The 19722-nt window shown below is 36.9% G+C and overlaps 1 protein-coding gene across 3 annotated transcripts in view; it reads right to left on the bottom strand.

Moving 5' to 3' along the window:
• LOC108755489 (membralin) overlaps positions 1-19722 on the bottom strand; it is an 85662-nt gene that overhangs the window by 29352 nt on the left and 36588 nt on the right. For all 3 annotated transcript variants that reach the window (XM_018498530.1, XM_018498535.1, XM_018498523.1), the window contains exon 10: positions 2646-2745. In XM_018498530.1, coding sequence (XP_018354032.1) covers positions 2646-2745 — 100 coding nt within the window. The remainder of the gene's footprint in view (positions 1-2645; positions 2746-19722) is intronic.

A 19722-nucleotide genomic window follows, 5' to 3' on the forward strand; every position in this document is an offset into this window, starting at 1 on the left:
GCCTGTCGAGTAAAGACTGTCATCATCGACGTAATGGTTTAAGTCGCACTCTACTTGTAAAGAATATTCGATTACGTTCTCAAATATGCCGATATATTATTATATTTTATCTATGCGTTTATAAAAGAAATTGCACTATCACGTCACGTAATAGTACATACATTCGATAACCTTTTATCTATTTATATAAAGCGAAGAAAACTGAATGAAATTATTATACTATGTTATTATATAATAGTCGTATAATATGTGATAATAAGCAACGCTTGTCGTAAGAACAACATTAAACACTAATCTGAAATTTTAAGAGATATTCGAAATATATTTTATATGGATTATATTTGGAAATAACTATTAATTTATTTTATAGCAGTAATATAAGAATTGCAATTTTTCATGCAATACACTTCACACATTTAGAATGTATACTAATTTCATCTGCGAAATTATTGCGCCTCGCGATAAATCTTCGTTAAAATAGATTATAATTCTAAAAATGATCGTGTAATAAATGTGTTCAACAATTGAATAGCGAATACGACATAATAATGTAATCTTTTCCCCCAGCGCGTAATGATGCAGCATCGTGATGCATTTACACCTTTTATCGAGTGAATTAACCACTCCATTAAACTTTAATGGTATTCAGTTTTTACGCATGAAATGTACACAGTACATATCGAATGTAGTTATTAACGTAGCGGCTATCTATCGTAATGCCGTTATAATAATACCTGTTAATACAGCCATCGCGATCATCTAATTATAAGTTATTGCGTTATCAAAGTACGCTCTCCAATCAGATTACCCACCGTATTATTGGCATAGCAGGCAAATTTGTTTCTAAAATTCCAGCGGCTTATAGCAAATGTTCTATTACGATCGATCGTTTGTTGTAACTCGATAGATACTTCACTTAAATGTAGAGAGAAACGTACTATTATAACCAATAACTATGTCAAATTACACGTACATAAAATACAAAAGGCGAAAGATCTGCAGTATAGAAATTTTATCTCGAATGTGACACAATGTACTGATAACGAACGAAAGTAATAATAATTCATTTTATGCTCGCGCGTAGAAAATAATAGTAGCACGATTAATAAAATAATCCCAAAAAATTGCAAATCAGCAAAAATTTAAGAACAAGAGCGTATATATTTCCTAATGGAATTTCAGCGAATGGAAAGTGACGATACCTCACTGACGATTACTTAAAACGGATCACGTTCTCTTATTGGAAGAAACGGGACACGCCCTTTTTCGATGAGAGAGCAAGATTCCCGTGTTAAAGTATCCTTATGCGTATTTGTATATGGGAACCAAGAAGCCGCATTAAATTATTTCTATCGATCGAGCTGTCAAGAGCATTGTCCCGGTTGCGTTTACGTAACTTAAGTTTGAGCGATAGCGGCTTTGGGCTATCCAGCCAAGCGACCACGGCCATGGCACGGCTCGTTCTTCGTCCTGCTACGGTTGCTGTCAATCGCAGGACTCCCAACGGTAGCCGACAAGATCGCATGCAAAATATTACGCTCCCATTTTCCCTCATCTATTTCGACGCGATTCTTAGAGGCGGAAGTGCAAACTCCGCGTCGCAAACCTGACTCTCACATTCTATTCTTTATACGGGTTCGGCACCCGTATAATTGTATAATTACAATAATCGATAACCAAAAAATTCCACACACACACACACACACACACACACACACGATTGCTGTATATTACGTAATTTTACAATAAACGCTGCGATATAATCGTATTCAGTCTTGAGGAATTAAATATAACGATTTTTAAATAAACAGCAAATTTTATGTACTTTTAATATTAATTAACACTATATAGAAACAATGAAAAAGATTAATGTTGCAGACGTACGTTTATTTTATAAAACCACACGGGTAATAAATATAATCTATATCCACGGCATTTTCTCTTTAATATTTCAATTTAATATGATTTATACTGGAAAGTATAGCAATATAAAATTTCACTTTTTTTTATGTTGATAGATTTTCATTTATTCTTACTTCTCAATACTTAGTTGTGAATAAATTATTCAGAGACAAATAGAGAGTTTATTAGTAATCTCGTTTATCGATCTAAAAATGAAATATCATTAATTAATAATAATATTCTACGTTACATGTAAAATGCCTATGTCCCGAAAGGATTGCTAAGAGTATATATATATCTATAATATAATTTTTAGACAACTCAATTGTTGAAGGATTTTTTTCCTTGCTATTCCTTAGGCCAACTATATCGGCTAAAATCCTCGCAAGTAGGTCACGGAATATTCGTGATCAATGTCCGTTTCAATGCAAAAGAGCAATTTTTCTTGAAAAAAACTTTTCTATTTCCCGTAGAAGTTTTTTTATCGCGAAGACGATTATTTCACGATCCGACGGCGCGCCACTTTAATTCCAAAATACACCGCATAAATACTTATGCCTTACCAAGTACTTATATTCGCGTACTTTCATCAAACAATTTATTCCTGACTGCATTCTCCATTGATCATACTTTACGCGATCGTATCAAGATGTATCTTTCAAAGATAAATAAAGATTTAAAATCAATGCAGCTATATCCATTTCTCATTCTCGAGCGTAATGAAATGAACAAAATATACTCACCTGTATAAAGAGCCAAGATGTGACCAGTGCCAAACTGCTGTATTGTCCGTTAAATCGATAGTGATACGCGTAGAAAGAGAAGTGATACAAGTAGAAAAACCTGAAACCAAAATCACACGGTACGGTTTAGATAATTGTACGTCGAAAAATATTAGAAATGAGGAAAGTGCCCGTCACGAAATTAATAGATAATAAAATATAAGTCATAATACTTTCATAATATTGTTGAGACAAATGATAATCGTTGTTGTGAATTAATGCACATCACTACGATATAAATAAATAGCAAATTAAAGGGCCGCAATACATAAAATTATGGAATACAGCGAGATTTATCCGTCGATGTGTACGCGATAATCTCTAAAATCCGTAACAACATCAAGCCACTTAACAGGTTACATAACGTAACGATATACATGGCACGTTCCCAGTGTTCCCACCCCGTAGCAACAATATGGACGAACTATCGATCAGATCGTATCGAGTTTCAGCCTATTGAAATATCGAGGGTGACGCGTTGCGCGGCTAGCGGCTATGCGCTGTTATTACGTCCGAAAAAAATATCGTAGGTAACGCAATATACGTTATCAAACTATAGTGACACGCACAATTCTCATAAAAAATAAAATAAAAAGTATTGAATATCGTAAATACTTTTTTCACTAGTATGTGAACAGAGGAGAGCATAATTTTTTTTAAGTAGTTGATACGTAAGAGTTTTTTTTAATCAGTTTTTCTTAATCAATTTATTTACAAAATTTATAGATAAAAAATAGAGGCTGATATTTGTGTGAACTTTGTACAGGATTTATAATTAATGATTAAATAATATAATTAAATGTGTTTAAACTCGCAAACTTGTCTCAATCTCAGTTCTTTACGACTTTTATAAAAATGATAAAACCGCTCTCTCATCACGTCGAAAATTAATTCACCTTGTTTCTATGATAAATGAAACGCCAAAATATTAATCTCTTAATTTTCCTCTCTATTACGCTATTCTCTGAGTCATTTTTCAATTATGAAGAGAAAAAAAAACATTTTCTTCGTAATCATCATTTTATATTATTCGTCAAATTCACCTGATTATTAAATCCAATTATGACCATTTGTTTCAAATTATTTTAAAAATTAAAAATGACAGAATTAAACTAAAAAATTCCCAGTTTTTATTATGATTAAAATTATACAAGAATAAAATAATTTTTTCTATATTTTAGATAATTATAAAAAGAAGCATGAGCATTTATTTTTCATTGCAGTTCTTCTCTGATGAACGATGTTTGGGTGATGAAGGGAGGGGTTGTAATCAAGTGATTTTTACGAGGAGCTGTTACGGGGTCGCCAATATTTACGGATCAGGGCGGGGTTGAGGCAACACCACCCTTAACCGAAGAAAGAAAAGCGATCAGCAGGGGTGTGGTGATAGAAAAAGAAGACCAGGTTTGTAGGTATATTCCTTCGACGAGTACGGCGACTAATTTCCTAGAGTATATGACAGACTTTTAGCGTCTCAATCAACTCATATATTGGATATCGTTATACCATAAATTATTTTTATATATCTCTATTGAATAATGTATTTTATACTTGATGAAATATTTTCGCGATAAAAGTATATTATTTTGTCAGAGAAATTATAATAAAAGTAATAATATGTATACAAACATGTAATAACAAGTTATATATTATATTGAATTAAATTTATAATAAGTTCCTAACATATACAAAAGTTCCTAATGACGTTATAAGAAAAATAAGAAAAAATAAACAAATAATAGCAATAGTGAAAGAAAATGTATAAAACAATAATTAAGAAGGCAATTAGTTATTAAATTGGCATCGATTATATGCAGCATGCTATAACACATAAAATCCAAAAAAAGAGCTAGAATGCACACATTCATAAAGATCAATCATAATACACTTAGAAATTTTCAATTTCTATTCCAGACACGATAAAATAATTGGTTTTCAAACAATACGTATAAAATGTATTTGCGAATCCGAAATCTTATAATGTGTAAATTTATGTACGAGCGGCGTTGGTTTGTAAACGTTTTGCATTCGTTTTATGACGCTGCCAGTCGTAAAGCGCAGTTTAAGCGGCCAATGGGCATCCCATTTTCGTTTGCGACGATACAATTCAGGACAAATATGCAATAAACCTAATTATGTTTTGTTACAATCAGAAACGATCAACAAAATCGCTTTCTAAACATAAACTATTGTTAAAAACATCTAAGTGAAATATTCATTTGTTATATCCGATGTATAGATAGAAATTATACCTATATTTTTACATTAATACAGTGAAATATTCTGTCAGGTAGTTTTCATCTATTCTCAATAACAAAAACAATCTAATGTATTAAAAACTTATAATTTTCACACAGTACATAAAAACTTATCCGAAATATAATCGTAAATCATCTGATAAATCTGGCGTGCTTGCATAAGAGAGAAAGATGATTTTAATATCCAAAATGTCCAAAAGAATCGCGATGAAATAAAAGGTAGAACGAATGAAGGTTGGCAGAAGGGTGAGAAAGAATGCGTCACCGAAATCCCACGTTACGTATTCTGGAGACATAAGCTCTAAAGTGTCCCACGCTCAGGGAACCGCAACCATCCGACGATTCATACGTCTTTACTGGAAAAAGGGGTGGGCAAAGAAGGAGCTGGAGACTCTCCAAACGCATTCTGAATTCATTGAATAGTGCTACCCTACCGAAGAATGGCAGGGTTACTTTCGGACTTCAAACGTACTCCGAACAAGTCCCAAGTCGTCTAGTCCAGCCGACAAACTTTTCGTACTACGTAATGCCCACACATATACGAGTACACACATACGCACAAATCATGGTTTTATTAATGTCAGAAATATTACTATTCAGAACGCGATAATAACTATCTTTTTATTTACAATATGATTAATCAAGTTAAAACTTATTCTACAATTGCGTAACCGTAGTTGTAAGTGATTGTAGTTATAAAAATTCACCAATCACAGTCAAATACGAGAAGAATATTCGACTGTAATTGATCAATTCTTAACTATGCTTACGCAATTATAAAACAGACTTAAGGATCACAAAAATCGCTTTATCGATTAATTGTATTTACTGTAATTATGTATTAACGCTTTCCGCACTATATTTCGCTAAAAATTAGAATTCTCACTGCCAAATATTTTTAAGAGATCTACCGCGCACATGTAAAAATGTATACATTTACGAAAGGCGAACATCTTGATAATAAATTATATTTTCAAATGTTCAATACATCCAAAAAATATTTTGCATCTACTCGTATTTCTTAGCCAAAAAAAGACCTAATACAACAGATGTTGACGTGGAGAAAGAAACAGTTATCCCCGAAAATTCATGTCATCGGTTGGAATGAATTTATGAGATATAATCTTTTATGTCGCGCAGATCGTACAAAAGAATATTCACCAGGGCATACTTTGTCTTAGCCTCGCCTTTGGTCTGATGCAATTCGTAACAATCAGTTTCGGCATACAGATGACAGATTTACAATACGAAGGATACAAAAGGCAGTATCAAAAGAATCATAAAAAATAAATCCAATAAATATATTACGTTCCAAGAAATAGCATTCTTATTGAAAAAAGAATTAATAAGTCGTACAACACTAATTATACAGTAAGATAAAGATTAAGATAAAGTACTCCAATCATAATTATAGTAATACTGATAAACAAATAAGAGACATATTAAATTATTCTTATCTAAATTCTAATAAAAACTCCATTCATAGTAACATAAAAAAATTTTTTTAAGCCACATTCTAAACTATTTTCGCCCTGTACGAAGTTATCAGATTAATATTATCTTTAACACACAGATTGTTTTAATAAAAAATAACAAATTATATGTGATTAACATACATGGCGCATCCGGATGTAACAGTAAAACTGTATGCTTGTCTAAGAAATTGTTTGTTTTCTTTCGAAAAATAGTATCTTTCGAAAATCGCTTACTTTCACACAGTGAATGAATGAGGAAGAGTGAAACAAAAGGAAAAAAAAAAGAGTAAAAAGATCCCGCGGCGATGTTCTAGCGAACAGAAGAGGGTCGCGTTTTAACGGCGGTGGCACAGGGTAGAAACAGGAAGACGGAGAGGGTGTAGCAGTCTCCATAACTGTAGGGTCCACTCGGCTAACGTAAGTATATTGTCAATCAATCCATGGTATAAAAGCAATCTGAGCTTCGGACGACGGGGTGGCGGGTTCCCGCGGGGCGTAGAACCGAAGGACTAAGGTGAAGCGATGGGAAGAGAGGTGAGTACAAACAATCCCCCACGTGTTTCGAAGAAAAGGAGAGAAGATGAGAAGGCGATAAAAGAAAGAAGCAAACAAGGAAGGAAGAAAGAAAGAAAGGAAGGAAGGAAGGAAGGAAGGAAGGAAGGAAGGAAGGAAGGAAGGAAAGAAGGAAGGCAGGAAAGAAAGAAGGAAGGAAGGAAAGAAGAGAAAGGGAGAAGTCCTTTCCTCTGGCTACTCCAAAGACCCTATCCAACAAGTAGGATGAAACGAAACTCGCAGCCCCAGTATCAGTCTCAGACACATACATACATAAGTGTATGCATGTGTATCTAGGTACACACACACACACACACACACACACACACACACACACACACACGCGCGCGCGCGCGCGCGCGCACACACATGTATACAGAATGCCTCAGAAGTTATGTACCTTTTTAGACCGTAAATAAATACATTAGATATTATGCTATCATACAAGTATAAGAAAACATTCATAACAAATGTTAACAATTATAGAACACTTTCAAGCAATTTTTGCCAAGAAAAATTATGATAAATTAAAAAAAGCTGAAAAAATTAAAGAGTAATTCCTGAACAATCCTGTATTATGTATAGGTTTACGTAAGTGCAAGCGAGTTTAAATACATGTGTACGTGTGCGATCAACCCGGCGTGATCGGGTGGATATGGTCGATGGTAGGATATATCCGAAGAAGCTGATAGAGTCCTAGCGTTCTCAAGGCGACGCGGTATTCTGTTCACGGGAAAGTCCCAAGTGCTGAGAAAATATATTGGTCTGACCGCCAAGAGACGACGACGACGACGACGACGATGACAACGTCGCTGTCGTACAATCGGATTGATAGATCCTTCGAAGAATCTTCCTAAAAGTAGCGGAATGCAAAATGATGGTGTAAAAATGCAAAAGAAATTCTTTTGGCAGCATCTACTTTCAACGGAAATGCATTAAAAGTGTGCTAAAGTTCTTATTAATTGTACTGAACAATCTCATTAAAATACACGATAATTTGATTTCATATATAATAGTAACTTTTGAAAATCAAGTAAACGGATTCGTTTCTATTTAAGAAAATCACAAAGTGATACTGCCAGTCTTGTAAACGAATTTACAGTTTATCGATCCTCGAGTGTACACGGGGAAAACACCAGTAAATGAACACAGCCTTTATCTTGGTCAAGACAGCGGGGGTGGCCGTACACCGGTAAATAAGGTTACGCCCCCATTGTGGTCCGATGGGAGATCGCCACGTCGCATCGGTCCCGTTGTATCCCGGGACAGCAGGACTAGCGGAAAATGAAATAATATCGATGTAAACACACGGGATCGTACGGACGAACGCCAAAGAGGCCGTACGTAAATAGGTAAGAGAGTTTACGACTATAATACAGAAGAGGAGGAAGAAGAAGGATAAGGAACGTTGAAGGATAAGGAAGACAGAGAAGGGAGGGGGATGAAAAGGAAACGTCGTGGGACACAACCATGTGACGAATATCCCCAAGAACCGCAGATTGTCGATAACAAATCTGGATAATGTATTTACAAGATTCCATCTTTGGTCCTCTCGCGTCAAATCGATCAAAAGGAAATAACGGTCCAAGTAACGCGTTGGACAAGTTGAGTTTGCAAATACGAATATTTAGTTACGTAAGGATTATTTTATTTCACATTAAGTCCATTCTACAATTGTGTAAGCATACTTTGTAAGTGGTTGTAGCTGTAAGAATTGATTAATCATAGTCGAATATTTTTCTCATATTTGACTGTGATTGGTTAATTCTTACAACTACAACTACTTACAATTACGCTTACGCAATTGTAGAATGGGTTTTATTCTCGACGAGTTCGTGCGTACTACATAGCTACTGTTCAGAATAAAAAAATGATGTTGTGCATCCCGGATTATTTGGATCAAAAATCATGGGAGACATTTCCACTCGACTCTCGGACGGCCGAGAACCCATCAAAATTCTAACGCGAAAGGGAGGTGTCTTAACGACACAGAGAACGCAGGTATACATTGTTTGGTTAGCATTGTCGCGGTATTCTCCCTCGCGCATCCACGCGGCATCGTACAACGTACGGTAATCCCGCACTTTGCGGAATAAGCAACGATTTTCGAGTCCTATTCTATATTATTGCGGCACGAAGAGAAGTGTGCGTGTGTGTGCGTGTGTGTGCGTGTGTGTGTATATATATATATATAAGCAGAGCATAACGCGGCGGACGCGATGGGCTGCATTAAAGGACGGATAAACCTGCCAGGCGTACAATAACGCGCGCGTGGGCTTTGGAGATCCTCCTCTCAATGCCATTCTCGCTCTTCTTTTTCGTCCGCAGGTGGAATCGCATGATTAATGATCCTCAACGACGCCTTACTCGGCCGGCGCACTCGGAAGGGGATCATTTTATCACGCTCAGCGGATTTCGTCGACCGGAGTATGTATTTTCGCAATTCTCGCGTAGGAAGCATTCTCGGCTAGGAATTCAATCAGCAATTATTAAAAGAGAGCGCGAATCTATTATACTCTACGACCAATACAAATACTAGTAGAAAATTCGATTTCTTAACGTAAGTTGATTCACAAAGAATCCTTAATAATCAAAAAGAAATTGAGTAAGATAGGGCAATAGGAATCAGGCGGGATAATTGTTGGCGCGAAACGGGGTAAGCTTCAATATTAGACAATTTTCACTTTTCCTTTCACTTTTCATAATATTGACGTACTCACTTGCATGTTTCGCGTAAATGCATCTTTTCTAATAAGATACCTGCATTATCGAATTAGGTGTTAGAAATCCCGCGTAATGTCTCGACGTATGGCCATCGGAGACGAGCAGTTACATCCAAAACTTTCTCGAGATTATTCGCGATCGTTGACGGACCGTTTGCGTCCCCGCGGAGTGCGTTGATTACATGGATATAAACTCGTGAGGTCGGTAAAGCAAATTTCGAAAGGTCATCGGAAGGTCGTGCCGATCCTGATAACTGAGCTGAATATCGTTAATATTTCATCTTATACTGGCGAGAAACTTGACGGAAATACGTCCGTACTGCAACGATACCGATTTTCGTGTTTCTCGGCGCCACGTGGACACGTGGCTTGTAACAACTCGTAACCTGCGAGCTCTATCTGCCACGTGAGCACTTGGCGAAATCTACATTTGTACCGTGCTCGCTTTGTCAGTTCTCCTTTTGAGAAATTCTCTACGATTAAACTATTAATTACGGAGTTAGAATACCTTTACCTGACTAGCCCGCCTGAGGGGAATAACGAATACAGTTCCCTTTATGAGTTTCATTTCCTTTCAGTTAATGTATAAAATATACAGTTAGCTGATAGATGAGAGATTATAGAATTTGTCGCACCGAATCGATCTCTTCATGTACTTATCGTGTAATAAAAAATGCAGAATAAATTAGCGTAGATCAAATAATACAAAGACAATTGTAAACTCAGCATGTTTAAAGAACGCACCAAACTCGATGTATTTAATCTTTTTAAACGGTTCTACTTTTCAATTAACAAGAATGTACGGTTTTGTCGCTAATTATAATTATATCGAGTGTATAATATTGTTGTACAATACCGAGCTGTTTTGCATAATTTTGCACAGCTTTAAATCGGAAAGATCATTCGAATTACTGATGAAAAATGTACAACAGTCGTTTTACATCCGCGGGGAAATGAGTATTAATGTCGAAGCTTGTCAGTGAATTGACCTCTCCTCGCGTTTCGCTCGCATCGACTACGTCGCGACCGAATAAAGAGGGAATTGCTTATTTTCCTTCTACAGTGGCGGCGGAACGATAAAATGAGTCTTTTAGGTACCGTAGTGGCCACTTTGCGGCGGTCGGCTACTATAGCTGAATTAGAGTTTAAGAGATCGCTAGCTATTGGCAGGCAGCAGCTCGTGTAAGCCACGAATGGTTTCATGTGTCCAACGAGCTCGCGCGTCTTTTACAACTATCAAGAATATTTTTATGTTCAGGTCAGTTTCAGTTAAGAAATTCATTCAAAATATTTCCCAAAATAGAAACACCACACAAGAGGAAAATAAAAATACAAAAATTTATATTCTGTATTCTATCATATACCATCTTCATGTCGTCAGTGCTTTTACAATGAAATGATATCGATCAAGTTTCAGCAATGTTAAAAGAATACCTAACAGTCCCTTAGGCCGTAATCACAATACAGATTGCCGGTTACGGTTGCTGGTTGTCTGTTTTATTTTCACCAATCACGTTGCAGCTAATCTGCACTCGCTGCAATATGATTGGCTAAAATAGAACCGACAACCAGCAATCAGCGTTGTGTGTTGTTACCGACAACCTATAGTGTGATTACGGCCTTAGACATGGTGGCGATATATTATTATATTCGCAGATATAAGCGTCGATCGCAAGCTTGTATCCAGATTGTAATGAAAAGGGTCGATCGACGGGTGGCCGATAGAGTGACACGGATGGTGCATTACTTCGTATCCTTGGAAGTTCTTTCTCCAAGGACTCCTATCGCGCACAAAATCGATATGCTGTTCCTCCAAAAAAAAAAAAAAAAGATCGTCTTTTACTTAAAACAGATACTACAAAGCTCGCTACGCTATAATTAATATATAATTGCTTTTTAAGTCGCTATAAAGATTGCATAACATGTCATAAATCTTAATTTGAAAAACAACGAAAAATATATCAATAATATAGATATCTTTCTTATCGATTGTCACATAATCGATGCAAATTATATAATAATAATTGACAGTAAAATAAAGTACACGCATATATGGAATAAAACTATGTAATGTAATGACAGTGTGAATGTTAAAATACATGAGCAGACACGCGCAAAAATGAAGCGCGATTTTCTTCACTAGTTAACACTGTGCGAGATATTTTCACGATAGATGAGTAGAGGGACAGAGAGTCGGCGATGGCAATGGCGACGGCGACGATGGCGACGGCTACAGCTTTCGTCGCGACGCGATACCACTCCACTAATTAGGCATTAGCGCAACAAACAACCCCAAGGTACCGTGTACCCTGCCTGAGCTCGCCTCCGCCGCTGCCCCCGCTACCGCCCCGCCGCGCTGTTTCCCTTAGCCACCACCTCTAGAAACCACCCCGATCTCCTGGACGGAATACTCAAGTTACAAATTAACTTGTAGAGATCATCCGTTTCCACCTCGGTTCCACGAACTCGCCCTCGTCCATGGAAATTCAAATGCCGAGGTGCAGAAGAAGGAAAAAAAGCGGAAACGAATGGAAAAATTCTCTTCCCACTATGACGATATTTGAACCGTCGAAATCCATATGTGTTCGGATTACAAATAAATTTTCTAGAGAACATGATTTACAGGCCCCTTATATCTCACAGCTCAAATAAAATCGAAAGCTGCGCGATGATAATTTTTTATTTTGTAATATATTCAAATATGAAGAAAAAATTCAGTGCACTTCTCCTTACGATTATAATAATATTACCAAAACAAATTGTTAAAACAAAGCAGCATGTTTGAAAGAAACATAACATTTTTTTTCCCCGTACGTAACGTAGAAGTATTAACGTTGGCGGACACTACTGTGTATATAATATATGCACACACACACATATATATACATATATATATTTACTTATATATATATATATATATATATTCGACCGTAAACATTAAATCGGCTAAATGAGATACAGCGAATTTTCTCGCTTGGAATCTCACAACCGTTCGCGCGCATTTCTTTCGCGTCCTTTATTTTCGTTTCTCGTTTTTCTTCGTTACACGAGCCAAAGGAAGCAGCACTCGTTAACAAGTATCGAAGAAGACCAGCCTCTCCCCGCGAAATGACGAATCAGCGAGGCGTCTCGATTACGTAAGAAATCGGGAAAGTAACGAGGTCTCGGCGATACACTCCGATCCCATGGTAACGCCACCCGATAGGCATCCTCGTACGCTTCGTGGCTCGGGGCGGTTCGAGTCGTTGCAAAGAGGAGAGGAAAAGCGGGATGAAGCGTCGTGTCGGTTGTGAGAGAGCGTCGCGACAACGGGCCGAATGTTACCAATTATGAGGAATCACGCCTGATCGATTTCAGGATGTGAAATCGCGCTGTGCGCTCTCGCTACATCTTGTTAAGGGTCTGGAATTGAACGACGCGAGAAACACGAAAGACAGAGAGCAAAGAGGTAAAACGAAGACAACCTGATTCGTTATTTTCTAATCCGATTAAGTTTGATTTCGCACATTCTACAAAGCAGCAATCTGTCACGGTTCGTTTCTTTAACAATATCTTATTCTTGTCTAATAAATTATTGGAAAAGTGAAAAAGAATACAATATATATGCAACTTTAATCAGCTTCCCTTCGGCTTAGATTGAATTTTCGAATCTCTGTATACGATATCTTAAAACTTCGCAATTTAATTACTTCTCTGTAATATAATAAAAGTTTAATAAAAAAAAATCGATTCGAAGAAAAACTGCATACAATTTCCAAAGTCGAGCTTGGATTTGTCGGTAATCTTGGAAATTATCGCCGGAACAAGCAAGTAGATCATAGAGAGTCGAGAGTAACCCTTCGAGAAGAGTCACGAAAGGCAAGTTTCCGAATCGAGTAAATGAAGTCCTTTAAAGTTCGAGTCCTGTCAAGGAGTAAGAAATTTGTACTTCCTTGGCTCTCGCCTCGAGAAATATGCTAGTTGTACGGCGGCGAAGTGCCGAGTACAGACAAGTAGACGATGTAATTCCACATTTCGCGAAACTTGCTACCGCGAGCAAGCTCTGATTCCGTCTATGATATGCGAGGGGAGCTGTAATTTCTTGGCGATGATCGCGAGTAAAATTCCGTCTACAAATACGAAAAGCTTTCAGCTCTTATACATCGTTAGACTCCTCAATGTTCGGGCATCGATTATATTATAATTAATTATATTATATAACTTATAAATTATAAATACGGATTTACGCTAACGATTTCTGCTAGCTGCAGCGCACAAAATTATATGTATATATTGTATTATAAATTAAAGTTATACCCACAATTATCGTCATTAATCAACACACATAATGTTTATTTAATAATTATTTAAAGAGCAATTTTTACTAAATTTATTATATTATATATTGTTGCGCCATCTCTTCAAAATTTTATTTTCACTTTTCGTTACATTATAAAGAAGACTTTTATTTGCATAAAAAATGTGAATAAATCACGATATTTTTTACTGCAAATCTCGTGATAATAACTATAAAATTTTGGAAAATTCAGGATTATTCATGATATTTAGATATATTCGAATCGTAGATATGGAAAAAGTACGACACAGTGGTGGTAGAGGAATTAGAGAATACGTGACGACCGAATTCTTAAAATTGAAGAAAACTTAGATTTCTTTGGGTGTGACAGTAACTTGATAATCAAAGAAGACGCAGAAGAAGACAGAAAATGAAAGATGGCGCAGGGAAGAGAGAAAGAGAGACAAAATATAGGATTTTCGATGCTTTTTCCATTTTCGTTGATCTTCCCAACCTTCGCAATCACCTCTCTGTAATTAACCTCCATTACGGTTGTTTTCTGTGTATTTTTCCCGCTTTCTTCTTCTCTCCGTTCATCGGTCCGTGCGACAGGAATAAAAGAACCGGTTTCCTAGAAACACTATAGGAAGAGGGAGCAGCTATCGGTCATAGTTTATTATCGTGATATAACAAAAAGCGAGCATTCCTGCATCCTCCATCTCAGTCGCCGTCTACGTTTTCCCGTTTCGACATTTTCACTCCATTCGAGCTTCCTAATTATTGCGAACTTGGTCTCGAGATGTGTTCTCATGGAGAGCCAAGACGGATCGCGGATTTTCGCGACAAATCAAAAGTGAGAGATAATTAGGATTACGATGAATAATTGGGAATCGCGCCTAGTCGCTCCAGTGAGCACAGAGTCTGACGTTCTGTTTGTTGCTCGAGGAAAACCGGTGCCGTTTTCAATAAGATTCTAATTATCGCAAACATTCTGCTTCGCGCGTCGCGTCGCGTCAGGTTTGTACAACTTCCTTCGCTTGACTCAACCCTAAACTCTCAAGTGCCCAGAACTATAACTGGAACGCATCTTCCAAGACAATCTCTCGAGATAGTTAATTTCCATTCACAGTCATTTCGAATTCGCGTTATTTATTTTCGCAAAAATGATGTTCGATTTAAATCTTGAGTTTTTTTTTTCAGAAGAACGTATACATCTTATGCATTAACATATAATGATGCAATAATGTTCCGATTTATCATTAAGCAGCCATTCATCGCTGCAGCTATTCTCGTATTTGCTAAAATAGAATTCCTTGTAGATATTTGTAATCACAAACTATTGCTAGATACAACCAAAGATATCATATTTCCAAGAATATTAGTCTCTTAACAAACGATGTGAGGATGTGTTACGAGAGATACACATTTCGAGCAGTATCGACAGCGATTGTTACCAATAAGCAGTCGATGTCGAGAAATTCTATCAACCGCAAAGCAATTAGCAACGGTCGTGTGCCGTCTACTTATCCACACTCGCACATACATATTGTATATTCACTCTGTCGGCAGCATTTCCCAGAACATCCACATATTATCAACTCCTGACGTTATTAATACGCTCGTTTGAGATTCAGGCATCTTCCGTAAATTATCGTCATATTACGAATAGTATTACTAATTGATACGCATAAATTGCGTTATCAATTTGGAAAATGTCAGAGAGCATAAAATGATAAGAAATGCAGAACACACGATACAAAGTGCAAGTAACAGAACCGAATAAAGTTATTTGTACGTATTTAATATAAATTAATAAAAAGTATTACCCAAATTGAAAATAATTAAGAAAAATTCAGAAATTCGACATGTGCAAAATACATATATATATATATATATATATATATATATATATATATATATATACATATACGGTAGGACTTAAACCTAAAAACTAGATTAACACTGATCCCTCAAATTTATGCAACGAGTATTCTCGTGGAGTGTTTTCCAGCGAGGAGAAGCAAGCGCTTTCAGAAATCTTCTACGGGAAGGAATGAGAGGAAGGCTTCGTTTCAGACGGACGGTACTTCCTATGACAGTCCACAGCGGTATTTATACGTAAAGGGGTTGGAAGGGAAGCGACGCGCGGCGCCATTACTATGCAAATAGATTCGGAGTGACACGACGAGAATGGGCTATACCATGGTGCACCTAACTGGCGCCCGTCAGGACACCATTTAATAGTGTAGTTTCGCCTGCACACGCCACTGCACCCTCCACTACCACCGCGTGTACCATCAGCAACCTCCAATACGAGTAATGAAATTGTCCATGCGCGAATCAACGGGACGGGACAGAACGGAACGGAACGGAACGGAACGGAACGGAACGGAACGGGACGGAACGGGACGGGACGGGACGGGATGGGACGGGATGGGATGAAATGGGATGGGATGGGATGGGATGAGATGGGATGGGACGCTAGGCGATGCGTGGTGAGGCGAAGTGAGGAAAGGAGCGGAGAGGAGAGGAGAGGAGAGGAGAGGAGAGGAGAGGAGAGGAGAGGAGAGGAGAGGAAAGGCGAGGCGAGGCGAGGCGAGGCGAGGAGAGGCGACGCGACGCGACCCGACGCGATGGACTTCCGCGATCGAGCGAATATGTCGTTGCGTGCCTTTTGCGCGCCGAACCAGATTCACGAGGATTTGTTGGAATTTCAGGTACACAAATGAGTGCAGGTACGCCTGTACACTCACAATGGAAAACGCAATGTGGACGACGCAACCATACTCGACCACGATACACAAGGTCGAAGTAAATGTAATAGTGATACGAACGATATTAAGCGCGTGGAATTTCTCATGGCTCGGCAATACTATTTATCCACGATAAAGCTATTTCAGTCTTGCAAAATCACAATTGTATATCAGAATGCATGAAAAGTAAAACTAATTATGCCAAACGTGAATTAACGTTCTTATAAGTTGTTGTAACAGGATGAAAAAAATTGCGACACTTCTAGAAATTATCATGTAATAGAATCAATGTAATAAATGAAAAAAATAACTGTTATGTTGTCCCATATATCGCATCTATATATCGCCCTCCTAGTAAAGAATAAATATTTCAGTAGATAAAATTTAACAATACTTTTATCAATCATAATCTTACTCACATATACTTGATGGAAATAAAACACAATAATCCCAGAGAATAATTCATATAATATTCACTATATAAGATACATTAGAAATGAACATCTCTCTAAAAGTGTCAGGATTAAACAAATTCGCCGCATTATTCATCGCAAATGAGTTCTGTAGCAGACACGCAAATACGCACATACGCAAATACCAATTAAACTTATAATCTCAAAACGTACGATCTCATGTGAAACTGTCCACACGTGCCATTTGCGTTCAGCGGCAGATTCGCGAGGATTTGCTAGAATTTGAGATACATAAATGGCTAACTATATGCACGTACGTTGTACGATGGAAGTGGGCGAATACGCATCGACGGGCATGCGAAACAGACGAGGTGAAAATAGATGTGATAAAAATACAAATGGAACACGACGAGAGAAGGGAATCACGAACGGTGAAACAAATATCGTGGGAAATGTTTCCCGGTAGATTTATCGTGTATTTACGTTTGCATTATATTTTTCCGGTTAGTCTGCTTTCATTTTATTTACCAGCCGCAATTTTTTTATCGATTTCGGTATTCGATTTGACTCGAATCCACGATGCGTTCTTAAATTTGGTAATAGTAACATTTTAGGAAATTGCCTTACATGAATTACTTTTATATCCATGAAAAAAGTAGATATACTCGTATTATCTTTTGACACATTTCTGCTTTCTCGCCATAATCTTCTGACAGTCTTGTACAACGCGATAATATGATCTTCTTTAAAATTTTTAAAAGTTGACTTTTGGAAAGTCTCAAGAATTCTTGCATAATCTCCTACATAATTCCCGCGAAAATTTAACATTTCTCCTTTGCGATATTAATTAAACGGAAAGCATTACCATTTCTTTTCCTAAAATACGCTTCGTAAAATGTTGACAAAATATACGTAGCAACGACCATTTATGTTCTGCTCAAAAATCCGTTTTGAATTACACATGCCGAATGGAATTTCATTTTGACAACGTCATAAAACCAACCTTTGGCAAACATACGCTGGAACTCAGTTTTAATGACACGCTGAATTAATACCCGCATGACGCATCCGTCTTCTTTCCGTTGCTTTTTTGCTATAAAAACTCGTGTATGCTAAATCTCACATATGAAGCTTTGCATACTTACGAAAGATACAATTATTACAAACATTACGAAAAGAATAATTTATGTGTATCGTAAACTACAGTTTTATACAAGTATATATTAAAATTGTGAAGGAATTGTAAAATAATAACACACCGTGGCTTGAAAATAGAGAAATGGAGCTATCTTATTTTGAATAAATGTAAGGATTTTATGCTTTTCAACATTAAAGTTAAATTAGAAGATTGCATCAGTTATCTTACGAACAAGCAAGTTTAGTCATGATAAAAGCATATTTTATAAATAAAATTTTAAAAATAGAACATAAAAAGTCAATAGCGGATTTTTATGTGGAACATGCCGGGATACATCTGAATTGCTTTTTCTTTACTTTTTTTAGCAAAAGTTACTCAACTGAGGAAAGGGTCAAGGACAAAGATTTAATGCTAAGTGGTGAAAGGATGCTTAAAAGTACATGAGAAAGTGTCGAGAGTGCTTAAAGCGGTCGGTCAAGAGTACGCCCAAGTTTCGAGAGTGATAAAATTACCGTGTTAAACAGCGATACGAGTTGGCAGAACGCTTAGGCGACTGATGGAGTTGAGTGTATAATACGATGATAGTCGTTTACACATACATACATACATATATACATACATACATACATACACACACACACACGCACGCACGCACGCACGCACCCACGCACGCACGCACGCACACATACATATACACATATATAAATATATACATATATGTATACACAAGGTGTTAGTTAAGTATATTGCCATACTCAACAGAACGATTCTTTTGTTTATTTCAAGTAAAAAAAGTTCATGTAAACATGTGTCCTAAACGGCTTAGTTTCCGAAATAAAAAAATTTAAACGTGTAGTAATAATCTATTTGTTTGAAAAAATACAGCTTGAACTAGTCAAAAACTAGTCCAAAACACAGTAGAAAAACACAAACAGGCTTCAGTTCTTCTGATGAAATAAAACAATTAGACGAATTGTTGAAAATGTCCACCTTGTGCCATGATACATCCATCGAGCCTTCTTCTCAAAGATTGACGTACATGCTCAAAGATATCAGGTATGTTACGTATTGCCTCGCATGAAGCAATTATTCGATTCCTCAAATCATTCCCATTCTCAATTGGGGTGATATAAACCAATGATTTCAGATGCCCCCAAAGGAAATAATCCAAAGGATTAAGTCTGGTGATCTAGGAGGCTTTGACTTTGACTTTGTCACTTGGTTTGTGCGAATGGTAACTCACGTGAAGCAAGGCATATTTATGCAGGAAGATAGCTCCAACGCAATTTATCGTTTCGTCAAACATTTGCGAACAATCACCTGTATTTCGGAAACTAAGCCATTTAGGACACAAGTTTATATGGACTTTTTTACTTGAAATAAATAAAAAAATCGCTGTATTGAGAATGGCAACATACTTAACTAACACTTTATATAAATATATATATAT

This window comes from Trachymyrmex septentrionalis, unplaced genomic scaffold (genome assembly GCF_001594115.1).
Source record: "Trachymyrmex septentrionalis isolate Tsep2-gDNA-1 unplaced genomic scaffold, Tsep1.0 scaffold123, whole genome shotgun sequence".
Classification (NCBI taxonomy): domain Eukaryota; kingdom Metazoa; phylum Arthropoda; class Insecta; order Hymenoptera; family Formicidae; genus Trachymyrmex; species Trachymyrmex septentrionalis.